Source organism: Acinonyx jubatus, chromosome C2 (assembly GCF_027475565.1).
Source record: "Acinonyx jubatus isolate Ajub_Pintada_27869175 chromosome C2, VMU_Ajub_asm_v1.0, whole genome shotgun sequence".
NCBI classification, from domain to species: domain Eukaryota; kingdom Metazoa; phylum Chordata; class Mammalia; order Carnivora; family Felidae; genus Acinonyx; species Acinonyx jubatus.
The window spans coordinates 58,065,923-58,093,399 of NC_069384.1; the positions used below are offsets into that span (position 1 = coordinate 58,065,923).

General features: G+C 35.2%; 1 protein-coding gene across 1 annotated transcript; it reads right to left on the reverse strand.

The window, feature by feature from the left end:
* Positions 1-338: 338 nt before the first annotated feature.
* On the reverse strand, positions 339-27,274 carry ATG3 (autophagy related 3). Its single transcript, XM_015069193.3, has 12 exons — positions 27,142-27,274; positions 24,398-24,439; positions 20,437-20,486; positions 17,447-17,517; positions 15,774-15,881; positions 11,037-11,086; positions 8,667-8,748; positions 5,431-5,465; positions 5,025-5,180; positions 3,903-4,030; positions 2,156-2,224; positions 339-608 (listed from the first exon to the last, which is right to left on the reverse strand). Exons 1-12 carry the CDS (start codon positions 27,211-27,213, stop codon positions 527-529), a joined length of 945 nt encoding a protein of 314 aa, XP_014924679.2. The 5' UTR covers positions 27,214-27,274; the 3' UTR covers positions 339-526.
* Between the last annotated feature and the right edge of the window lie 203 nt (positions 27,275-27,477).

Genomic DNA, 27,477 nt, shown 5'->3' on the forward strand with positions numbered 1-27,477 from the left:
TAAATTCTAATATTCTACCATGCAATTTCCAGAGATTTTTTTTTTAATGTTTATTTTGAGAGAGGGAGATGAGAGAGACAGAGAGAGAGAGAGAGAGAGAGAGAGAGAGAGAGACAGAGAGAGAGAGAATGAGCACAATTAGGGGAGAGGCAAGGAGAGAGGAACCCAAGCAGGCTGTGCACTGACAGCTCGTTGGGCTCGATCTTAGGAACCGTGAGATCACGACCTGAGCCGACATCAAGAGTCAGCTGCTTAACCCATTGAGCCACGCAGGTACCCCCCATTTCCAGAGTTCTAAAATACTACTATCATCTTTTGATAAGAAGCAAGAAAAACAGTCTCTTTACACTCATTTTTATTAAACAAATAAGGCTGGTAGTGGAACTTTTTTTATTTAATGCATAAACATATAAGTCCCTTTATTAGAGAAATTGTACATATTGGTGTATATGGTCAATGTCACATCTATGGGTTAATTCTTTAAAAATCAGAACCAGTAATTAGGATAAATTCTATGCTCTCTTCGTTACATTGTGAAGTGTCTTGTGTAGTCATATTCTATTGTTGGAATGACAGCTTGTACGAACTTCAAGAAAATTAGAAGATACCTAAAGGTCTTTAGCTAAGGAAAACTGATTGGTAAATAATACTAGGATTTAAGCTAACATTGTAATTATCCTTATTAAACAATTTCTCAGAAAAAATACATAAGACAAAATCTTAGGTATATTAAAAAATAATTCATGGAAGTTTGTGTCTATTCAACATGAGGTTCTCTGTAACTTGAAGACTGCTTGACCTACTCCCATTTAGTATTTAAATGTGAAACTTCCTAATAAGTATGAGTTTGCATGAACCCTTTTTTTTTTTATATAAAAGTGAGAACAAGGTTGTTCATGTTTAAATGAGTGGGAAATGGTTCCTTTACTGCCTATTAGTTTGTTAGAAAATAAGATAGGGTAAAAAATATAAAAGCACTGAAGCAAAAGAGAAAAAAATAAGTGGAAACCCTCCATAAGGACTGATTGTAGTTAGTGTATGTACTTGTGCTACACTAGACTGTGTTTAATAAAATCCTGAATTTTTTTTCTATGTTCCACTGCACCTGAAAATATTAAGACTTAATTTTTATTGGGGGAACGGATGACTCAATTATTAAACAGAGTCTTACAAGTCGCTACCCAGTCTCCAACACAGAGATGAATGCTCAAGTTATAGGCAATAGGGTTTCAGGAATCAGACTGGCTTGGTCCGAGGGTTCCAGGTTTGTTTCAGTGTCAAATAAGCCCAGTGTTCCTCTGAGGGACACACTTTGTTAGCAATTTTTAGGTCCTTTACAGTTCTAAGACAGGGGTGACCCCTCACAGTCTACATCTAACACTGAGTGGCAAGAACCAAGTGTTATATCAATCTAGCACCAAACTTATGTAAACTATTTGGCATCTACATTATTGACTTTGGCTGCTTTTGCCAAATCCATGCTATGGGTACATGTATTTCAGGATCCAGCAGTTTACTTAGTTTATTCTTGTCAACCCCAGAAGTAGGAAAACCATAGTAAGATATAAGAAGGGTGCTCTTAAAATAAAAAAGATACTATATTTTAAGAATATATGAAATATACTTCGTGTGCTTTACTTTTTACTAACCTATTAAGCTGAATTCTGTTTCAGAGACCTCAGAATGACACAACCTAACTTTACTTTTACCTGATGGGAAGCACATTTTTTAATAACAGTTAAGCTGGAAATATACTTAGGGAAAAGATACTCATGTGTTATCCTTTAAATTAGTCTTCTTTTTGCCCATTTTTTTCCATTAAGAGCAATGGTTCTATATTCACATACTCTTTAACATTGCCTCTTCCACAAACAAAAGCAACTAGCAAGCTGCTACCTAGACAAACACACTGACCGAGGTTCTGTCATAAGGCAGGGCTGATGGGAGCACAAAGGAACATGTGCTCATCATCTGGACAAAGCATAACTATCACAATATGGCATTTTCTAAATAAAGACTCCCATTAAGACTTCCAGATATGAGGGGCTAAAACAAGTTATAGGTACTGTGTCATTAACATTATACTACATGTCCCAAAGAGGAAAACAATCCTAGGAGCCAATGTGCCACTAATGACATACACAGGTAAGGATACATATGAACACCAAGTTCTCCCCCTCCTTCTGCAACAGTCTCAATGATTTTCTTCATCACCTCCGCATGCCTAAAAGCAAAAGAATAAATAAATCTTATCAGCATAGATTAGATCAAAATAGGAGAAGCAAGGAATCTACCTTATTAGTGTCAGTGAATTAATTTTAATGTAATAGTTATATTATAAAATATTCTCCTTCCTATTCCCAAACAAATCAGATTGTTGAGTCATGTAGAATATTTTACTGGAGCTCAGGCTAAATTTTAAAAGCTATGGTAGTCACAAACACAATGGCACTAGTTAGCTATCCTACAATGCGGGCTGAAGGAGTTTGGGGGATAGTGCAGCAGAAAACTAGAGATAAGGGAAACCATGCCAGGGTATAATTGCAGAGCAAGGGCTGTGTGCTCTAAGAAACAAGAATTATATCAGGCAAATTCAAAAAACCTACATGGTAACAGCTAATCAAAAAAAAAAAACAAAAACAAACAAACAAACAAAAAAAACAAAGACATATTTACAATGCTGGGATTTCAGCTGCTCAAATATTTAGCTGAGAATAAGCCCCTGCTCACTCTCTCTCAAAATAAAAATAAAATACAGTTAAAAAAAAAAAAAAAAAGATTCTCAGAGTCCTGAGGATCCAAAAACATAATCTGAGGTGGCCCATGGCCAGGCCTAAAATGTACTTGAAATCTTACCTTATAGGCCCCCAACTTTTTGCTACTTACATTACATTGTATAATACAGCCATTTATTAAAACGTTTAACATTAATTACCAGTTAAATTACTTATCTCTTTTCCCTAACACAGCTAAGAAAGAGACATGCCTCAGTTTTATAAGCACCATCCTAAAACCTCAAACCATCAGAGAAGGCAACAAAATAAAATGAAAACCTTTCAGATAATCCAAAACTAAAACTAAGGACTCTTGAATTACTTTTCAGTTAGCAATATTAACAACTCTTGACATACATGAACTGGAAAAATGAACTAGGCTTTCTATTGGATAAAGTATGAGGACAAAGAGGTTGCAAAAAATAAGAAGAGAATACTAAGAATTTTTAAAAACTAGAATGCTGCATCTAATTAGTCAATGGAATACCAAAGTTTTCATCCAAAAAATATTGTTACCAGAATTTCTCAGTGATTTGTAAGAGTTACCCATTAGAAATAACAGAGTAAATTGTGCATATAGAGCCCGCTTCACTTACTTGGCCCTACGAAAACACAATGATGCAAAGAAAATCCCAAATAGTAGGGCTGAATATCTCTTAACTGGAGACTAAAGGAAAATAGAAACTCTGAATACATCTTCCTTCACTAACCAATAAAAGGAGATAAATAAAAAACACAAGGATAACTTTATACTCCACATTCATAGCAAGATTTATCACAATAGGGCAAACCATGTCTAAATGATGAGTACTTTTTAATCTAAAGAGCATCTTCTAAATTATTCTTGGAGCTGAAAACAGTAAAACCACAAAGATCTATACTACACTATAGCTAAACATACAAAGAACAAAAAATAGTCTTATTAATTAAACTTAAAATAAATTGGGTCTTTTTCCTTTGTTCTTACATATTTAAGCACAAGAACCTTTCTAAAAAAGACAAAAGAGAATTTTACTTGCTTATTAAACTTTTCTGTTAGGACACTTTGTTTACAGACTCTCAAGTAATAAATCCTTATGGACACACAACACACACAACACACACACACACACACACACCTACACACACCTGCACGGGTGAACTGAACACATAGGAGGAGGTGGGAGATGAGGGTGATTTTCAATGGTCACTGTTTTCTTCACATGATCTTGACTGATGTCTTCATACATGTGTTCAACTGTTAAAGGCTGCCTTTGCTGAAATGATAAAAAATGTTTTGAAATCACTGTTTAAAATCTTTTAAGCCTGGGGCACCTGGGTGGCTCAGTCAATTGAGCATTGAACTTTGGCTCAGGTCATGATCTCGCATGGTTCAGAAGTTCAAGCCCCACGCTGGGCTGGCTGCTGTCAGCACAGAGCCTGTTTCAGATCCTCTTTCCACCCCCTGCTTGCGCTCTCTCTCAAAAAACAAAAACAAAAACAAACAAACAAAAAACACTTAAAAAATTTCAGGCCTAAACTTCAATGTTTAAAATAGATATATCCCTCCCTCCCATATCACCTGCAATACACTATTACAGACTATTTCGAATCACCAGACTCTTTGGGGAAGAAATTACAATTTATTTATACTAGGGAAAGGAGGAAGGAGTCTGTACACCAAGGTTATATAACTTCAGCTACAGTAAAGATTCCACAAAAAAGTAAGTTCATAGCTGTCGAAACAATTTTATAACTTTATAATTCAGCTTTGGGGCCTATTTTGTTTTACTTTTTTATTTTCCCATTTATAGTCATAAGAATGACATACATGTTAAAACAAGTTGATTTTATTTCAGTTATCCCTTAATTCAATTACGTAAACAAGTTTAAAAAAAAAAAAGGTTTTCCGTCTTAAGGAAAAAAAACACACGCAACATGATCATTTTGTAAATGTCTTATGTACGCAACAAATGTAATACCCCCAAAATTTAATACAAGAAACTAAGTTCAATTTCTCTTATATTTTGAATGAATAACCTCAAGAACAAAGCAATAAATATGTAGCAGATTATTTCTGTTTAATTCTTAGTAGTGTTATTGTCACACTGAATAATTCATAGTTTCTTTAAAATAAGAATCAAGTTCAGTATTAATCATGAAATTATAAAACAAATGATTTCTAAAATTTAAAAGGTCACAGTATATACACATGGACCTAATGACAAAGGAATTAAATCCAAAAATTTTAAATATATTTTCTGTTTGTACCTCATCATAGCCGAACAACCATAGCCGTGGTGTCTGGTAATATTTATCATAAGTGATATAAAGGTCGTAAGTTCGCGTTTGCAAAATAGCATCTTCACCTCCAGCATCAGTTTTAGCTTTACAAGCTTCTACCATTTTCCTTGTGTCTAGGGTAGCCTAGCAATAATGGAGAAAAATTTACAGCCATTAAAATTAGTATGAATGTAACAATTTAGAAAAGGTAATTTTCCCACCTTATATTTTTTTCCAAAAACAAATAGAACTTAAAAGTCAAAGCTAAAATGTTATACTCTATAACCAATGTAAACATATAAATAAAAGTTTACTGGAAAGATCAAGATACTATTAGAAATATTAATCAGCAAGTTTATTCAGTAAAAGTTAACTAAAAACTCAATTTACAAACCTCATCTGTTTCCAACAATCCACTCTCTTCATATTCTGTTATAAAAAGCAACAAAAGATTAATCAAGTACAAGATTTCTTAAACCAAATAACATATATTACTTCAGAGTATCATTCAAAACCTGGGTTTTTGCTTTTGTTTTTACTTTATTTACTTATTTATTGACTTTTTTATTTTGAGAGACAGAGACAGCATGAGCAGGAGAGGGGCAGAAAGAGAGGGGGAGAGAGAGTCCCAAGCAGGCTCTGCACTGTCAGCACAGAGCCTGACACAGGGCTTAAACTCACGAAACCATGAGATCAAGACCTGAGCCAAAACCAAGAGTCGAACGCTTAACCGACTGAGCCACCCAGGCACCCCTGCTTTTGTTTTTAACTGAAGATACTGAATAGGTATGAGTGGGCTAATTCCACACTTCCAAAGCAGCACTATACCTGACAAAGCCAGAGAACATTAGCATGGCAAGGCTTGGTCCACACTACTGTCTATTAGCAATACCAAATGGCATGATACTGTAGAACCCTCAGTGACTCCACTGTATAACATAAGGCTGTTTATATAATTGCATAAAGTGTGCTTATTAAAATCATCAGTGACTTCCTCTTTGCTGAATCCAGGGGTAAATTCCCAGGTTTCATCTTAACTGACCTTCCAAGACCATCTGGATGATTTATTCCCACCTTCCTGAACACTTTCCTTGGCTTTGCCTCTCATCTCAGTGGCTTCTCCTTTACTAACTTCTATGCTTGGTTCTTCTTCATCTCAACTTTATTTCCTTTTTTTTCTTTCTTTTCTTTTAAAAAAACTCTATAGTAACCAAGGGCTCAGTTTTTGGACTTTGTCTTTTCTCTATCTACCCTTACTCCCTTGATGATTTCATCCAGTCTGAATAGCTTTAAATGCTACTGATCCCCAAATTTACCCCTGCTCACAATATCTAACTCTTTACTTATGGCTCCAATGGAATGACTAATGTACATGGCAAACAGCACACATCTAAAACTGAACTCCTAAACTCCCCCTCCAAAGCTATTTGGTCCTACAATTTTCCTCATCTCAGTTCAAGACACCTTGCCAGACACTCACACCAAAAATCTTTGGCTACTTTGTCTCTCCCATGCCACTTCCCACTCAGCAGCAAATCCCTTTGACCCTACCCTCAAAATATGTCCAGAAGTCTATTTCTCATCACTTTCAGTGTTGCCACTCGAGCCCAACCTCTTATCATTTCTTGCCTAGATTATCCAAACAGCGTCCTGTTGTCCCTAATCCCCTTCAGCCTGTTCTCAATACAACAATTACAGTGATTCTGTTAAAATAGTAAATCTTATTCTAAGTTGCTCTTCTAGTTAGAAAAACCTTCCAATGGCTTCTCATCTCACTGAATTAAAGCCAGGGCCCTACATGATCTGGTCCCAAGGTTACCTCATTGACTCCATGCCTTACTTCTCTGCCCTCGCTCATCTCTGGACACAGGATTTTTTTTTTTTAAAGTAAGTTCTATACCCAATGTGGGGCTTGAACTTATGACCTCGAGATCAAGAGTCACATGCCCTACCGACCGAGCCAGCTAGGTGCCCCTGCTCACAGTATTTTATATAAGCCACACAAGCTCCTTCCTCAGGGCCTCAGATATCCAAATAGCTTGCTCACTCACCTCCTGCCAGGCTTTACTTAAAATTCATGTTCTCAATGAATTTCTTGACCAACCTATTTTAAATAGTACTCATCCCTCCCCAAGACTCTGTCCCCTCCCCCTCCTTTATTTTCTAATACTTATAACCACCTAATAAAGTATATTGCTTATCTATTTTTTTTGTCTCCCATAACTAGAATATAAGCTCCATAAGATGTCTACTGCTTTATCTCTAGCACCAAGAACAGTGCCTGCTACATAGATACTATATTGTCCAATAAACATTTGCTGACTAATGAAAACTGCCTGTTATATTAATTATTATATTACCTCCTATACCATCAACACAGTTTTTTAAGCAAAATTCCACACACAGAAATTTTTTCTTCAGCTCTATCCAAGGGAAATGTCACAAACACACTAAAAGGCTGTCGGTCAGATATTTAAGGCAGTCCCACAACTTGTACTCTAAAAACAGTGCTTTCTTCACTGTTTTCTTCCTACCCTCTACCCCAGCCTGGATAACTGTACACCATTCAGACAGATGGAATGCGCAAAAGTATTTGTGCAAGAAGGTGGTTCTGACAATTATGAGACATCCAGGTACAAAGGAAACTACACAAGGACCTCTGAAGTTCAGGAGATCTGGACTGGAGGTTTAGATACAGAAGTCGATCACTGGGATGATTGGTATGTGAGGTTGCTGTGAGCAATTCTGGTTACAAGTAACTCATACAGATTTCTTCCAAGAATGGGTGTTTGCCACAAAAATAAGGACAGAACTCTCACTAGAATTCAGTAACAGATATACAGCTAGGTTTCATGAAGACTCAAAAGTAATTTAGAAAACAAAACAGAAAAGTACTTTGAGTCAAGACTATGCTGGTAATTCAGCTACGCGTCATCTCCTCATGAGCAAACGCCACTTGTTATTAACAGCACCTCGACTCTCCCTGGCACCATCTTCCACTTCTGCGTGCTACAAAACATTTCTATCTCACCATAAATTCTATGTATTTGGTCAAAAGAAGAAAAGTAAATGCATGATACAAGAGCACACTTTGCTCTGCTCTGAAATAGTTTTCAAGAATTAGCTTTTAAGTGGGCACCTGGGTGGCTTAATGGGTTAAGTGTCCAACTCTTGATTTTGGCTCAGGTCATGATCTCTTGGTCTGTGAGTTTGAACCCTGCATCCAGCTCTGCACTGACAGCATGGAGCCTGCTTGGGATTCTCTGTCTCCCTCTCTCTCTGCCCCTCCCCTGTTCAAGCATGTGCCCACATTGTAGGCTCTCGCTCTCTCTCTCTCTCAGAAATAAACATTAAAGAAAAAAAAAAGAATTAGGGCTGTCCCCAGTGTTAAAGATTTATGACTAAGATGTATCCCACTAGAAATAATGCTATCAAGGCTATGCCTTAGGTAAAGTAGAAGAGTCCAAGATAAGGTAAGTTCTGCACTACTTAAGTTTAAATAAAAGCCTCTGTAGGCTGTTAAATGTTAAAACCTAGAACACAATGGAGTAGAATTCTTGTCCACCTCAACTACAAATACTCCAAAATCCATATTCTAGTGTGATTAAAGCAAATCTAGAACACAAATACCTTCCATATCTGCAGCTTCTCCTTCATCTTCCTCTTCTTCCTCCTCACATATTGCTGAGCAATCTTGAAGTTTTATACTGTCCTTTGAAAATAAGTATATTTAAAGTCACTTAAGTATGTCCATTAGTTCACACACTGAGCACTCATGCATCAGCACAGTGCAAACCACCATGAAAATAAGAGTGGTAAAGATAGTTCTTATCCTCAAGAAACTCCTACTCCACTGGAGATGACAAACCCATAAGCCAAACATTAAAAATGATATGCTAAGTGCTGTGACTGAAAAATATAAAAGTATTATAGAAGGACCAAGAATCACCTAAGCTCTCCATTTAAAAATAGTTGTCAGTTGCACTTCCAAAAAACTGTATTTTTATTTAACCAATTCATTAGTATTAGGAAACTGGTTCATAGTTATAACTTACTTACACACATAATTTAAAAGAAAAAAAAGGTATATTTTATAAATCACAATACATTTATAAGTTAAACTTATTAGAAATCAAACATTATGTTCTAATTTGTTAACAATATCTTCAGTTGAATTTAGTAAAATTATCAGACTCTACAGTTACTATAATATGTAAGATTTCAGTTCAATTTTTAACCTATATTTGCACTAGAATAAAAGAATAATGCTAACCAAAGACAAGCCTAATATAGAATTATTTCACAAAATCAATATTCTAAAAAAGTGAAGTCAATGTAGTAAAGTAAAAAAAAAAAAAATCCTGGATATCTAGTTTCACCTAATTTGTAATTTTACTTAGGGAAGATTTTATTTACCACTAGAAGCTTAAATTGTATGTATAATTACTACACTCAAAATGTGAAACCAGAGAAGAAAGATAATATCTGGGTAATTATTAGAAGAGCCAATATCTGACAAAGTGATTGTTAAGGGAAATTTTAATCATGTTGATGTCATGGTGATCATACTTGAAACAGAATACAGTAGAAATCAACAAGAAAGATTAATATTTGGGTCTGGACAACAAATATTCTAAGCACTAAATTATGAAAAATAATATAAATTCTATATTAAATAGGAAATGACAGGAAAGATACATTCCAGTTGTCCATTATTCTAAGTAGTCACACTTTAGTAGGACATAAGGATGTTAGATGGGATATCAAGTACCATATTAACCACTACTGCATTTATAAAAAATTCTTTCAAGAATTATCATCAACCTATCATAAAATGCTACCCCACACTACACTGCCATTCATCATTCCCAAAGGCTGAAGGATACATAATTAACAGCCAGAGTAAACAAGATTTTCTAAAGTAGCCAAAGCCATTTTGGGGTTTTTCAGTCATTCAAACTCTCCAAAAAACAGAATTTCAAAAGGCTGAATTTTCAGGCCAATGAACTGAACCTTAATCCCTAGCAAGCATAAAACTGTACATTAAAAAAACAAAACAAAACAAAACAAAAAGAAAACTTGTTTTAGTTTCTAACCCTTCCTGTTAAGACTCAGTTATGAATCCCAAAAGATCTAAATGATAAAAACACACAAAAAACAGTATCTTAAACTTGTAGCAAATGTTGTATCAAGTGTTTCCTAAGGACAAAAGAAATGCAATTATTCTGTCCAAACATTCTGCTCTCTAAGAGATCTGACTATTAACAAAATAATAAAGAAAAGATGAGAATAAAGGCATTTTGTATTTTTCATATTATTTCAAATATAAAAATATGAAGACAGCTTCAATCATCCTCTCTTTAGAAATGAAAAGCTTCTATAATAAAGTTAGCTTGAATTAACTGAAAATTTTCAGGCAGAAAAATTCCACCCCGTTACAGATTTTTATCCCCTCTCCCCACAATAAACCATACAATAAAACCCAACTGATTTAGCTCCCACTCAGTCAAAATCCATTCTGGATGATGTTAAAATTTACCTTTAAATTTTCAAAAACAAAATTTTCAAAAACAAAAACTTCCACTGAAAACAACAGTAAATTAAGAGATTACAGAGGGAATGAGTAAATTGCTTAAGACAATGTTTAAACTACAAAATTTGAAATTAGTAGCTACTAATCACTAAGTACATAAACCTCTTCAAAAACTTCTATTCACAGAAACTTTTGTACTTAAAAATAAAAAAAATTTCTTTTAAACTAGCATAGTAGCCTTCCCAATTAGTGAAAATTAGTTGTTTTTACCAGTTACAATCTGAAAAAAAATTTTTATCATACACAGATTTAGGAAGATAAGCACTGAGAAGGAGTAGTTTTGATATGATCATATAAAAAAGTGAGAGGAGAAAAAAATAACTCGAATTTTAAAAAGCTTGAATAAGAATATATATATGCAAATAATTACAACACTGAATTTAGAAATGTAACTAATTAACCAGTACCTTGCTCTCCAATGTAATCTCCTTAACTGCTTCAGTTATTCCTGCAATACCTGTTTAAAATTCAAAAAAATACCTGAATTAAAGTGTAAACATCTACCATTTCCCAGATTCAAACAACATATAAATTAACACTTAAAATTACCTAAATTCTCACAACTCCTCTGAAATAAGGAGGCAATGTTAGCAGTATTTTTACAAATAAACTCTAATAGGAATAAATAATGCCAAAAGCACTTCTCAAATTAAAAAATATACCAATTTGATATTTTACCATGAATTATTCTATCACTCATTTACCATTCCTCATTTACTTTCCCTGTGTGAGTCTTTATCAAATATATATTCATTCTCAGAGTGAACACATTAGAAGACTATAGGATTCATATTCATATTTCATTTAAACCTGCATTAAAATTTTCCCAAGAAGATATTAATGTTATTTGTTTCAGAAATCTAGGAGAGCCAGAAGTAGTAATACCATACCACACTTACATGGACCTTTCTATTTTATTGTTTCCATAGGTTATTTGATCCTTATAAACACTATCCTTTGAGATAATTAGGTAATCATTTCTCCTTATAAAGAAACGAATGAGACTTGCTGAGTCTCACAGTGAAGAAACTGGGATTCGAATCCATATGTGCTACCTTTTAGTTCAATGCTCTGTCTACTGCACCCCATTAAGCAACTACCTTGAACATACTTGTCTCAATGAAGGTGGCACTAAGCAGATGGCAGCACCACAAGTCAGCTAAGTACATTTTCATTTAAAATACATGTCAGTTTATTTATTTTAAGTTTATTTATTTATTCATTTAGAGAACAAGCATGGGAGGGGCAGACACACAGGGAGAGACAGAGAATCCCAAGCAGGCCTCATTTTGTCAGTGTGGAGCCTGATGCAGGGCTCAAACTCACAAATCATGAGATCATGACCTGAACTGAAATCAAGAGTCAGCTGCTTAACCAACTGAGCCACCCAGGCGCCCCCACCACCACTTTTTTAAAAGCTTCTTTATTTATTTTGAGAAAGAGAGACAGAGACAGGGAGGGAACATGAGTGGGGGAGGGGCAGAAAGACAGGGAGAGAGAGAACATGTCAATGTTTCTAATTTGATAATTTAAAAAAAATTTTTTTTAAACATTTATTCATTTTTTGAGAGACAGAGAGAGAGCACAAGCAGGGGAGGGGCAGAGAGAGGGGGAGACACAATCCGAAGCAGGCTCCAGGCTCTGAGCTGTCAGCACAGAGCCCGATGCGGGGCTTGAACTCATGATACGCAAGATCATGACCTGAGCTGAAGTCGGACACTTAGCCAACTGAGCCACCCAGGTGCCCCCCTAATTTGATAGTTTAAGAAGGATGAGATACACTAGAGAAAAAACTCTACATACAAAATATGCTTTGCTCCCTTTTTAATCTTCTAAAACTTTGAGAAATCTGTTCAACATGTCCAAAGAATAACTCACTTTTTACTAATAGAAAATATCACAATCCACAGCTCTAGCACAATGCTTTTACTTCATCCTTTTTTAGAAATTATTATATAATAGATACGATTATTTCATAACATTAAGACCCAAATCTTAACATACTGAATTGGTATTACAAAATGATTCCCTGAATCCAATACATAGATACAAAGAAAATAAACCTCTTCAATTCATTTATATATAATAATGCAGTAGTATGCCACTAGACTCTTCTAAATGTAGGACTGACAAAGAAAAAAAAAAGCTCAAATGACTCTAATGAGGGTAACATTCTCAAAGACTGTGATGGTTAATTTTATGTCACCTTGGCTACGTTACTGTGTCCAGATGCCTGGTCAAACACCAGTCTAGATGTAGCTCTGAAGGTGGTTTTTAGATTTTTGTAGACTCTAACATTTAAATCAGTAGACTTTGAGTAAGGTAGATCACTCCCCATAATGTAGGTGGGCCTCATCCAATCAGTTGAAGGCCTTATAAGAAAAGACTGAAGTGCTCAGAAGGAAAGAATTCTGCTTTCAGACTATCTTCACACTCAGGCGGAAGCAATCAACCCTTACCTGGGTCTTCGGCCTGCTGGCCAGTCCATCCTATAAACTGCAATCTTGCTAGCTACCACAATCATGTAAGCCAATTTCTCAAAATAAATCTATGTATACCTATATATCTATACCTGTATCTACCTCTATAATCTATATCTATATATATACATTCTATTGTTTCTGTTTCTCTGAGAACCATGACTAATACAAGGGCTAAAAGAAATAAAAGAAACCTATGAGAAGCAAGGATGAAGCAAAGAGAACTGAGGTAACTAAGGAACCAGGCACATGGCCTTTTGAGTCCATCGGAAGTAGTGTTTTAATCAGATCAGGACAGAGTTTAAACTAAAATTCTAAGGATATCTCTCCAGCAGGGCAAACATTTTTTCAGTTGTTGAATTTCTTTAATAGACTTTCATCAATCCAATTGTACTAATACCTACTTACCTCTGTAATGAATGCCTTTGTAAATAGCACCAAATTTTGAGCTAGTGATTATGGAATAGAATACAATCAGACAACAGAATAGCTCATTTACTTCACATCAGAAACATACTGATACAACTAATGGCTTTGGTTAGTCAACAATTGCCTATAGAGGTCCTGCTCATGTCATCCAGACACAGGAAAACTAAAGCAGAGCAGCTGAACAACTTTGGAAAGGTCAAAAAATAAAGGTTTTCAAACCACATTTTCTTAAGGCCTTGACTAACACTCAACACGTTAAGAAACAAGTTTCAGAATATTATTCAGCCATCAAAAAGAATGAAATCTTGCCATTTACAACAACATGGATGGAACTAGAGTATATTATGCTAAGTGAAATAAATCAGTCAGGGAAAGACAAATATATGATTTCACTCCTATGTAGAATTTAAGAAATAAAACAGATGAACACAGGGGAAGGCAAGGCAAAATAAGATAAAAACAGAGAGGGAGGCAAACCATAAGAGACTCTTAATTATAGAGAACTGAAGGCTGCTGGAGGGGAGGTGGGTTAGGGGATGGACTAGATGGGTGATGGGCACGAAAGAGGGCACTTGGGATGAGCACTGGGTGTTATATATTAAGTGATGAATCATTATTTTTGTTTTATATATATATATATTTTTTTTTCAATATATGAAATTTACTGCCAAATTGGTTTCCATACAACACCCAGTGCTCATCCCAAAAGGTGCCCTCCTCGATACCCATCACCCACCCTACCCTCCCTCCCACCCCCATCAACCCTCAGTTTGTTCTCAGTTTTTAAGAGTCTCTTATGCTTTGGCTCTCTCCCACTCTAACCTCTTTTTTTTTTTTTTTTTAAGTGATGAATCATTAAATTCTACTCCTGAAACCAATACTGCACCATATGTTGACTAACTTGAATTTAAATAAAATCCTGGAAGAAAGAAAAAGAAACAGGTTTCAAATGAAGAAGCCCAAGCACTGAATCTATGCTTCTATCACCATGAAGAAACACATGGCAGTGTCCCTTTTTAAGGGTAGAGAAAAACTGACCTAACAAGGTACTTTTTCCTGTGCAGATTACTTAGCCCTCTGACCACTGTATGGGTCTCAACAGATGGCAGCAATATGTCCTTCACAGAACACTTGGTACTGTCTGGAGGCATTCTTAATTACCACAGTTGGGTAAGTACTATTGGCATCTAGTGGGCATCTAGTACCAGAGATACTGCTAAATATTCTGCAATGTACAGGAAATGCTACAACAAAGAATCACGCAGCCCAAAACGTTAGTAGTGCTAAGACTGAGAAACCCTGTGCTAGTACTACTTTTGATACAGCTGCTACTCTCTAGGACTTAGAAAATTTATTTTTAGTACCTAGATTTAAACTCAGAACACATTTTCTCCGTTAAAACTAAGCCAAAAATGGCACTTATATAACTGTGTAAATTAACTAATTGTTAACTATTAACTAACATTAATTAATTCATGTAACTGTATATTATGTAACTACATACAACTACACAAATGCACATTAGTATATGCTGCTGTCCCTATCATAAATGGTAGTTAGCTATAGCAGCATATACTAATCTACGTTTACATAGTTAAATACAGTAGCAAAATCGGTGTTTAGGACTTGGAATAAAAAATCATATTCAGATTTACAACTTCTGCAAACACACTTATGAAAGGCTTAAATTTAGTCAATTTCTTTAACAAAAATCTATTGATCAACTTGTGTATCAGATACTATGTTAGATACTGAGGATTCAGCAATGAATCTCTACCTCCACAGAGTATACAATGTTTGTCACTGAACAAATAATTATTAAATAATTTTAAATGTGGGTCTCTGAGTACAATAAATACAAGCGTAGTTCCTGTCCTAAAGTTCGTCACACAGCAATGGAATGACACGTAAATAAGGAACTCTAAAGCAAAGCAGTATGCATACTCAGCAATACTAATTGTTTTTTCTTTCTTTAGAAATAAAGAAAATGATATGGATATTTTCAAATTGCTACTGAAGTAGCAATACTATAGAAATTTGGTATTCTCCAAAGGCACTTTTTCTTTTTTTTTCCAATTTGTCTTCCTGCTATTTTTCAGGTAAAAGTGTATTGGGACAACTGTGCCTTATGTATCCTTTGTTGCTGTTGTTTTATAAAATCAATGCTGTTATAAAAGATTGTAGAAGAGTTTAAAACAATTTAGACTAAAATACAGTATTTTATTCTCCTCTTACCTGTGTTATGGTAAGTATCTACCCATCCCCCATCACCATCATCTTCTTCAATGATAGCTTCCAATTCATCTGAATATTCCATCTGTTTGCACCGCTTGTAGCATGGCACTATTAAACAAGTGGCAAATACAGTTACTAGCACATAATCTGCTTCCTATGAATCCATTAGAAAAAAAGTGAAAATTTATTCCATTTTAAGGAAATACTGTATTTCATTTCTAATAAGTGCTTAAGTAAGTGTTTAAAGAATTATATTCAGCTTGATCACACTTATCTTTCCCTAAATAGCTCTGTCAGAACACAGGTAGAAAAGTTCTACTGAAAATTTTTTTTGTTTGTTTATTTACTTATTTTGACAGAGAGGGAAAGGGGGAGAGGGAGAGGGAGAGGGCGAGGGCGAGGGCGAGAGCAAGAGAGAGCACAAGAGGTAGAGGGGCAGAGAGAGAGGGAGAGAGAGAATCCCAGGCAGGATCCACACGGTCAGCACAGAACCTGACATGGGGCTCAATCCCACAAACTATGAGATCATGACCTAAGCCAATATCAAGAGTCCAATGCTTAACTCACTGAGCCATCCAAGTGCCTCTCTACTTGAAAGTTTCTATGTATTCTTTACCCTGATGGTCTGTGAAGAACAGCAAGCTAAAGCCAGAGATGACACTGTACAATTTCAGGCTAATGAATAATAATACCTTATTTTAATGGCTTTACTCTCAAAACATGAAGGCACCACCTGGCATTCTCAGAGGTGGTAGAGGTGACCTCCAGTTTGCAATGCTGCAGTAACTTTCAATATGTATTTCATAATTTATACCTAAGTTCCAGCTATTCATAAAGGATAAGCTAGTGTAAAAGTCACTAACTGCTAAATTTTACTATCTTCTATAATATCGGAGCCAAGTTTTTCATATAGCATATGTGTGAACAGTTATTTTTATTCACACAAACCTAGAACTGAACAATTATAAGGTAAAAACATGATGTAGAGTCGAGAAATTGCTATTCATCTCCTGATTTCTTTAAAAAACAAGCAGGATATAAATGATCAACTCTAATAAAACATATGCTGTAGGAAAGAAAAAAAACCTGGTATGTTATACATATTTTCATTTGCTGTAATAGATAAACCAGAACAAAAATCAATGTGCTGTTTTGTGACTAGATAGGGACTATAACAACCTTCTGAGGCTGTTTTCATAAATAAGAAACCACTTGTTTCAAAAAACAATTTTGTTCCTAAAGGCAATCTTTAAAAGACACAATGGATAATAAAATCTTTAGCTTGGAGCTTTTAGATGTCAAAGGTAGTATCAATTTCATTTTTCATGACAAATGTTTAAGTCTAAAGGAGATCAGAATCAAACAGCTAAAAAAATTATGACTATGAAGTCAACTTTTAAAAAAGGCCATTAAAATTCCAACTCTGCTCGGGTCCTTTTCCTCCACACCTTACAAGTGGATCTTTTTGGCAAAAAGAAGTTAACAAAAAGGAAGAGGGTAAAAATCAAATAAGGAAAAAATACTCTAGCAACAGAAAACACAGCACTTCATCAAATTTTTAAATTTCTGTCTGAGAGACGCTGTAAGTATGGCTTCAAGCATAAATTAAGTTTTATTTTTTTAAATATAACTCTTTGTGCAAGATTTACTGATATACACAATGTAATTCTTACCATTTTTGGTGACCAAAAATTGTTTGCCTGTTGGTAGATATGCCTTCACTTTCAATTCTTCCCCTGTAGCCCTTTAAAGAGTAAAAAGGACCAAATATGAGAACTATTTTAACAGGCAAAGACAGAACAGAAGCTATCACATCTAAATACCAAAACTACACAATCCACACTCTTGACAAAACGGTCTCAGGACTGGTTTGGGAAGGATGTTGTTAAGTGATGTATGTTAGGGCCCGGAAAGACACAGCATTTTAAGTAAAATGTACTAAGAGACACAGACAGACCTAACAGAATTTATATTACACATGAGACAAAAAAGACAACAATACAGAATTACTAAACAACTATTATGTTTGCCTCAAACAAAAAGAAAATGTTGTTTCTTAGTGAGCATAATCTCAGACTTTAAGTTCTAAAAGTATTGTTCATCTTCAGACCAAGAGGAGGCCAGAAAAATAGTTGCATGACATTACATAACAAAGTAGGTGGTTGGCAAGATCCTTGTTTCTTCCACTCTATTAAAATTGGAACTAAGAGAAAAAAGATGCTTTGAGTCACAAGATGATAATGTTAAAAATAATGAGTGAAAACAGAAAAAATCCTTTTATCAAGTATTTATTAACTGTAAGACTTAATAACTTTTATTTACTCCTCAGAACTCAAAGAGGTAATATTAACATCTCTATTTTAGCATAAAGAAGTCAGATGGCTCACAGTCATAAAACCAAAACACAGAACAGCAGGGCTCCTGCTCTTCAACACTATTCCCTCTGTGGGTCAGAGCCAGCTATAACCATTTCTGATTTTTCATAGCTACTTTGGACTATCAAGAATTGGTTCAAAGATTCTTCTGTGGGTCTCATAATGGAATTGGCCAGAGCTGGAGCGGCATGTGGTTTACTGCAAAAACTGAGAGTCTGCTGCCTTATTAGAGCTTCAGTCTAAAGTTTAATACATTTGAGCACAAAATAAAGCCAGGAAATGACCTACTATCTTTTAGTAGCCACCTAGGCTTCTTTAGACCATTCTCAACTGTCAAATTCAACAATGAAATGGCAATGCCTTAAGTTCTGAGTGAAGAATATACAACAAGGTCATGATGGTGCCTGCAGACACGAAACTGTAACATACAAATTATCTTTTTCTAGCACAGGTTTAAAATGAATTGCTCCTTTGGCTCCAGCTGTTCGGCCAGTATGGACACTGGAGTAACTAACTTCTAAGTTACAATAAAATTATTTCAACTATCACATTTCATAAAGTGAAACTATAAACTACCTGCTAAAGAGCCTGACCATATACCAAACCTCCATAATACTACTATTAATCACATGTTTGAACTAATTAGACAAATAAAGACTATGACTAAGAAACCTAAAGAAAATGTATACCTATTAAAGAAAATCCTAAATTACTTCCTTTTATAAAATGTATATTATTTTAAATTTTATATACCTATTTGACTTGAAATATAAAAAATTGTAGGCTAGAACCAAGCTAAATATAGTTTTAACAGACAATTTGTAATCTAAAAAAATCAATCACCCTTACTACATCAGACAACTGCTATGATATTAACTCAATTCTAAATACAAAACAAATACACGTAAGGAAGACAAGGACATAAAAATAAACCTGACATTTTGGCCTTTTTTTGTACATTAAGAAACAGTGTTCTAAAAGAGCAATTGACAAAGAGCAGTAACAACTATTTTGGGTATGTGCAAATATAAAAATTAAGAAGAGAATAGGCCACAGATAAAAGAGAGTTTCAACTTTGGCTTAAAACAGTTTTAACTATTTAAGCTCTTTAGATATGAAGGAAACAGTATCAGTTCTAACTTTATTAATTTTAGAACCCCTGCTCCTAAATCAAAACTACACCTTTCAACAACAATTGTAAAAGTGTCATTGGGGGAAAAAAAAAAGGGGGGGGCGGGGGGAGACGGAGTTGAGCCACTTATATCCAAACAAGATGGTAATTCCAAAACAATTCTAGCCTTTAAATTAAAACAGCTCTGCCAGGGGCGCCTGGGTGGCGCAGTCGGTTAAGCGTCCGACTTCAGCCAGGTCACGATCTCGTGGTCCGTGAGTTCGAGCCCCGCGTCGGGCTCTGGGCTGATGGCTCGGAGCCTGGAGCCTGTTTCCGATTCTGTGTCTCCCTCTCTCTCTGCCCCTCCCCCGTTCATGCTCTGTCTCTCTCTGTCCCAAAAATAAATAAAAAACGTTGGAAAAAATAAAAAATAAATAAATAAATAAAACAGCTTTGCCAGTATTGGGATCACTTTTTCAGCCACAGTCAGGTAGTTTTACTGTAAGTACTTGAAAGTACTGAAACAGCATTTGTTTTAAAACATTGTTATTCAGAATATTTAAAATATGTTATGAGATCTGCTAAGTTGCTTAAATTAATTTTATAATTAAAAATGTTAATAAAAAAATTAAAATGTAAAAAGCCTATTACCAGCAAATTTCCAGTTAAGACCTTAATGAGTATCATGAACCTTCTTTTCGGCTAATTCCTAAAATGGGAACATACTTTTGAACGTGAATACAAAGTTTTATGATTAAAAAACATAAGACTGTAAAATGTCTGCGTTTATTAATGTTATAAAAATATTCAATAAACATTTTAGTTAAAAAAAAAAGTGAGCTGGTCATATTTATTGAACTCTTGAACATTAATTTTTAAAGATCCACCATAAGATCAGACCTAGACACTACAAAGAAAGTGAATACTAATAAAGGAAGACATTTATCTCAAAAATATCTTTTATTCTAATGGAGCAAAACAAAATAGGTATAACACCCAATTTGTCAGCCTTTATTTTACTTTAAGTATCATGGGCACACTGCTTAACAAAGAAATCTATTAGAAGAGGGTTAAACTGGTCATTCTAAAGTTCATGCCCTAATTTATTCTGCCAATTGCCGTGATTATGAAGTCATACCTTTTACTAATTTTCGATTTCTCACTCAAGATTACTTACCATTGCCATGTTGGACAGTGGTGGACTAAGTGATCTCCAGCTGCCACAAACTATTTAGGATTTAGAAGGAATATAAAGAAAAAGGAAAAAGAAAAATTGAACATCACTGAATATTAGATGGTAAAATACCAAAGTGACCATCTGTGTAATCTTGTTACACAATAATCACATAAATGCAAACAACACCAAACCTGCTCTACCAGTCTGGTGATTTATTTTTTATTATTACTAAAACTGCAAAATTTTTACATCCATAAAGTTTAAATTTTGGAAGAAAAAAAGTATTGAGTGTTATTTTTTATTCTTTATTTATTTTAAATTCAATTTTTATCTTCGGATTAAATAATGCCAAAAGGATACTGTATCATGAAATGAACAAAGGTAACACTGCAGGATTTAAAATGTCAAAACCATTTTATGGATAAATAAGATGAAGAGAGATTCTTGCTAGTGGTTGAAAACTCAAAGAAGATCTTTGTGAAAAATTACTAAATAGACACAGGCCTACAATGTAAGAATAGTTTATTACATCACAGTGTACACTTCTCTTTTTTTGTTCTTTTTTAAAATTCAGATAACAGCCTATTTTGAAAGCTTTTTCATGTTAACAAGAGTGAGAAACGCAATGCCAAACAATGCAGAAGAAGTTAGAAGCTTTTAGATTGACTCAGAAAACACCAACACAGTTAAGAAATTGAATCCTCTAACACCTTGGACTTTCTGGGCAGGTTGAACACTGCACAAGTTTTTGTTTTTCTTCAGAAATAAAAAACTGAGAAAGAAAAGAGTTTAAGCTTTTGAGAATTTCCATTATACATGAGCATGAACTGATCTTACTATAAGATAGGAATCAGGCTTATTCTTGAGAGCAGAAAATGAAAGTCTGTTAAGCGTAACTGCAGTGTCCCAACTCAAGCAATACACATGCACATATTTTCCCAATTACTTCTGTTTCACAACAGCTCTAACTTAAAATCATTGTTCATGGGTTATTACACGCCAAAAAAAAAAAGTTACCTTTAATCTTCCAGTGCTTTTCTGAGAAAACAATGTCTACATTAATACTCTATCTTCGTTTAAGAAAGTAAAATTTTATAAAATAAGAATTCTAAGAGTAATTTCTTTAGAGAAGATACATTAACAAGATAAGATTTAGCAGCATATTCCCAACAGCAACTTTTCAAATGTTTCTGTTCTTTCATTTCAAAGAATCTTTTTATTATTTAAACTAGTTAGGTAAAGACAAAAAACCCAAATGAAAACAATACTCTCTCCCCAAAGTTTTAAGCATTTTAGTTCACTGTAATCAATGCTACCATTAACTCTGTGGTTATCAGAAACTAATTTATTACTGAAAAAGTATTAACTCAACAAAAATACAAAAACAGTCAAAAACTTAATTCTTTAATGATATTGCCTTGACTCTAGTATTTTATTCCATGGCACCTCCAGTAGCATCTATTGAAAAACAACAGGGGCACCTAGCTGGCTTAGTTGGTAGAGCATGCAACTTTTGATCTTGGGTTTGTGAGTTTGAGCCCCACATTGGGTGTAGAGATTAAAAAATTTTTTAGAAATTAAAAAAACTAAAAAACACTAGAAGAAAAATTATAAAGGAACAAAGAATTGTACGATAGCTAATATAGGTACACATTTATCCTCATTAGCAATGGCCTTTATTGCATGGTTTATATGCTCAAATGAAACAAAATGCAAGGCAGACTCGAGTTTCTCAAGCTGTAGTTTCTCTCAGTGATTAAAAATTGCACTGTACTTGGGGCGCCTGGGTGGCTCAGTCAGTTAAGCGGCCGACTTCGGCTCAGGTCACAATCTCGCGGTCTTTGAGTTCGAGCCCTGCGTCGGGCTCTGTGCTGACCGCTCAGAGCCTGGAGCCTGTTTCAGAGTCTGTGTCTCCCTCTCTCTCTGACCCTCCCCCATTCATGCTCTGTCTCTCTCTGTCTCAAAAATAAATAAACGTTAAAAAAAAAAATTAAAAAAAAAATTGCACTGTACTGAATAATTCCAACAAGACGGAACCAATATTAACATTTTAGTCAGCAACTTTATCCTTCAAGCTATTGTATTACTGATAATCCAGTCACATATATATATATATATATATTAATTTTAGTCAGACAATTCTGTATTAGATAATGTCTACCTCTCTTTTTAAACACAGTACTTCCAATACCTCTCAATGAAAACAAAAGAGAGCTGGAGACTAACAGCCAGAAGCCCAGAAACAGTAAGAGAAAACAAATACATAGATCAACTCAGTATATCATTTATCCGAAGTAAATTATGTCTTATTTTCCTCCTGGAGACTCATTCTAATCAAACTGAACTCTGTAACTGTGTTCTATCTCAATCCAGCATTATGTGGTTGGTACCCAGCTGACCTAGTTTTGCTTTGCATTTTTTTTTTAAAGGAGGAAATTTATAAACCACTTAATGATACAACTCTGTTGGAGTATAACTGTTAGTTATTCATTCTATGGTGAGTAGCTGTTTTAAAACAGTTAGCTTAAGTCTATCCAATGACCACAGACTTGCATCTCTCACTCCAACTATTTACCAATTAGTCATCTTCCCATATATAAAGCCAAAGAGTGGAAGAAGAATAGCATACTTTCATTCCTGCTCTTGATTTCAGATAGTTTTAAGAGCTATGTCTAAATTATACGTTTGTCTGGCAAAAAAGTTAAGAATATCAAAACTTAATTTTATGTGGTATTCAAAATATTAAACTCTTGGTGCCTAAGGTAGAATCGATCCTTTAGAGAATGTCTAGCCAAAACCCCTCATTTTATAGACGAGAAAACATGAGGCCTGTGTCTAGTAGCTTAACTGATTCGCCCAAGTCAGAAAAGGAGAAATTAAGAGAAATGGGTCTAGAAGGTCAATCTCCCAGGTTCTTTCTATACCGCCATCTGTCTTCACTAAAAATAAAGACAATTTTAGATAAAAAGATCAGTTCAGCACACCATTCTCAGAACTCACAAGGATTTGGAACCCAAGAGATTCCATCACAATTGAAAACTGAAAGATCAATAAATTCTTCGGCGTGGTCTTAGAATTTCTAGCAACAGCCAGATCACAAAGCATGGCCCAATTCAAAATGTTTCTTTCAAAACAGTAAGTAAAGTTCTATTGCCAACGAGTGGTATTTTTAATGAAAGTTAAAGGTGAAGCTTAAAATTTTCGCCATTTATTAAGACAAGAAAGTAAGTCTGATGCAACTGTAACTATTCATGAAACTGGAATGTAAAAGGATTTTTAGGACAGTATTTATTTCTCAAAGGATAACAAAACAAACTACCTAAAAAAAGAGAACATTTTTATTATATAGATTTGGTGAACAAGTAAAATGATTCCTCAAAACCTAATTCTATATTAAAAGTTCAATAAAACACAACTGGCCTATAAAATAGCCATCAGTTTCAGCATTAGGTAGACTCAACATTACTTGGTTAGTAGAAAAAGTTAAAGAATTGTGAGAAAAAAGTCAGCCTTAAGTATGTAGCAATAAAATATTTAAGCTAAATACCGAAAGAAAACATACAAGCAGTAAGCCAAGTTTCCAAATGAAAAGCCATGAAATCTCATGTTTGATGCAGACAAAGGCAAGACACAGCAAACACCACAAGAGCTCCCTGCACAGCTTCAATATAACACAAACATAAGTGAGGGGTAAGTGACCAAGAATATTTTCCATTCCCTCTCCCACCATTTCTAAATCAAGAGGAACTACAGAGAAATATGAGAAGTGGCAAACTGAGAGGGAAGTTACATCTTCTTCTCACATAGGAAGTAGAAGTCCCTATAAAACTGCTAATATAGGCAAAAGAATCTAATTTTAATCAAATCAAAATTAAACTTTAAGATATTTTCTTATAAAAAAAGCCACACAGTTTAATATAATTGTAAGACATAACAGCTTCAGAATATCTTTAACACTCACCTCTTCTGGTGTGATTACACCTGTTTCCTTAAATTTTGATTCCTAAAAAGAGCAAAAAGAATTAACATATTACACTTTCGCTTTCAAATTAAAGATGTTTGTGGGCAACTATTTGCCTGGTACCCTTCTAGGCAAAGGAGCACATACAAAAAAGAATGTATCACTGGTACCTAGAGGAATATACAAGTCTAATGAAGGAAACTGACATGAAATAATTACAATTTGATCAGTGCTATAATAGAGCAAAGCTCTTTGGAAAAGCATCCAAAGGTTTATACATTAAGTCTTACAATGATTTTGTACACATCTTTATTTTACAGAACGATAAAGATGTCTTAAAAATGTTTAGACTTTTTACTATTTAGTGAACATCTCCAACATCTCATTTCAATGGAGTAATATTAGAACCCAAATCTAGAGGTCATAAATTATTTAGTCCTTTCCCATTATTATATCACCAAGATATCGATACAATATTTTCTCCTCCAAAGCAAAGATGCTATTTACCAAATGTTTCTCAATTTTAAGTTAAATGTAAGATTTTGTAGTACAGTCTACAAAAATGAAAGAATTCATTTATGAACATTATTCATTCAACACGTCTTTAGAATGACCAATATGTGCCAGGCACTATTTGAAGTAATGGGGCTACAGGAGTGAATAAAATAGACCAAACTGATCCTTGCCCTCATAAGGAATTTAAACTCTAGTGGAGGGAGAAAAGCCAAATGGTAATGAAAACCACGAAGAAAAATGAGGCAGAGAGGAAACTGGTCAGGGGTGGAGGAAAAGAGATGGCTATTTAAAATAGGATGGTGAGAAAACAAAGACTTCCCTGATAGGTGACTACTGAGCAGAGACCTTAAAAAAAATGAACACGCCACACAGCTGTAAAAGAGCATTTTAGGCAGATGGAGTGGCAAATACAAAAACACAAGGCAAGAGAGCATTAAAGGGAGAAACAAACAGGACAGACTAGACTGGCTTAAGCCAAAGTGAGCAAGGAATAAAGTAGCAGTTGAGATAAGGGTCTCTCCCAATCAAGTAGAGGCTTGAAGATCATTGAAAGGACTTTGGCCTTTACTGTACCATGACTTTTCTTAATTTCTACTTGCTAGGATAAGTCACTGTTTCTTTCAAGGGATTTGGTTTTTCTTCCTTGCCGTCTTATGTCTAGTAGGAAACTACAGGATTCTCTCTGTAAACAGGGACAGGCAAGGAAAGGATCAATAATTCTGCTTTCCTTATTACTAAAAATACACACTAACAAGTACATTCTGACAAGTTAACACTTTTCAGTTTGGAGACTAAGTAAAATGATTCTTCAAAATATAATTCTAAGTTCAATAAAATACAACTGACCAATAAAACAGTAGTTTTATATTTAATTTGGGAACGCTTTTTCTTTTCCTTGGAAAAAAAAAGTTTAAGAATATGTATTATTTCAATGCTACATACCTTGGTAGACATATTTCTGAAAAATGACATAATATGCAAAAGAATCATTTGATTTAAATGTCAAAATTATTTTCAATTTCAGAGTTGAATGAGTTATTTTAATTACAAGGGATTTCACTGTAAAAAATATATATATATCATATAACATATATAAAAGCATAGCAAGAGTTAGAATTCCCATTTATAAACTTATCCCCCCCCCCCTTTTTTTTACTTGGCCCAACAAGGTATCATTGTAAAATCAGTCTTGGAAATAAATATTAAAAAAGTAAGTACAGGGCTAACATTTCCCTTTGTCATGGAAAGGGAGCAAAATAAAGCTACCCACTATTCCTAGCATACCAGAATAATTTCTTGAATAAAGAGGACCAACCATTTCCATGGGTATTTCATCCCTACCGTAAGATTTGTAAACTTTTTACTGAAAGCTTAAAAAAATAATAAAAACACTTAAGAACTCCCTATTCATTTATTCTCATTGCTCAGTTTTCAGAAAGGAAAAACAATGACAACAAACTTAAATTTTAAGACATCAAAACTTGAACGCACTTGTAGAAATTTATCTTTGAAAATAAAGTCACTGCTTTAAAACCAGTATGCTACAAATTTTACTTTAAAAACGCCGTACTGACAATGCAAAAAAATAAGTATATCTAGGAGCGTCAAGCTGCTCCTTATTATCACTTAAATCCAAGATTTACAAATAGTTTTTCGGCTATTTAAAAAACTCAGGAAAGGGAGGTTTTGCCTGGTAGGTTCAATGGTACTGTTGGAGATAACGTTGCATTTCACAGTGTTCTCTGAAATCTAACAAGATGAGACCTCAGTCACAATTTACTATTTCAAACTCCTAATCATAAGAGACTTTCTATGAAATTTGAGGAATAGTGACATGTCATTTTAATACCAAATACTGATTTCGTTTTTAAAAAGATAAGCAATACGCTCGTTTAAAAAGTTCAAAAGACTTCCGATGTTAAGATTTAACATTCTCAAATCTACTTAGCTGCGGACCACCTTCCAACTTGACGTACCCAGACGCGCTGAGCTCTGACGGGTGGCGACAGCAGTGCTCCAAGTTTACCTGAAGAGCCCGAAAGCCCTACAGAGCAGCTGGATAACACCTCCGGTGGGGCTGCGCCTTTGCCTGTGTCCCATCCCACCCTTACCACCTTCCTACACTTTCCCCCGCCGGAAAACATGGTGTCCCTCCCGACGCCGGGTCCTCAGTCCCTGCGGAGTTGAGCGTGTACCTGACAGCCCCTGGCAAGCCCGGCCTGGCTTACCTTGAGGACCGGGGTCAGGTACTCAGCCACTTCCAGTGCCTTTCCCTTCACCGTGTTAATCACATTCTGCATCCTGGGGCCGGAGAAGCGGCCGGCCCCGCGATGGGGTGGGAAAGGCAGCGGGGGCAGGGACCGGGAGTCAGAAAAAATCCCCGCTGCCCCCGACTCGCATCGGCACCCAGCCGGCGGCACCAGAGGGGACGGGACGCGACGGGACGGACGGGACGAGGGGGAGGGGCGGCTGCGCCAATCGCTAGGGCAGGGCGCACGCTGCTCACAACCCAGGCAGCGCGCGGAAGACCGGGCCTAGGTGTCTCCCCGGCCGCAAGGGAGGGC

What these genes read in the sequence shown, in the direction of transcription:
- ATG3 (XM_015069193.3), bottom strand. Translation starts at nt 27,213, where the DNA reads ATGCAGAATGTGATTAACACGGTGAAGGGAAAGGCACTGGAAGTGGCT. An exon ending in GTGTAATCACACCAGAAGAG is followed by an intron (nt 20,487 to 24,397) that starts GTGAGTGTTAAA and finishes AATCCTAAATAG; the next exon opens with TTTGTGGCAGCTGGAGATCA. An exon ending in AGAAGCTGCAGATATGGAAG is followed by an intron (nt 5,466 to 8,666) that starts GTATTTGTGTTC and finishes TTTTTATAACAG; the next exon opens with AATATGAAGAGAGTGGATTG.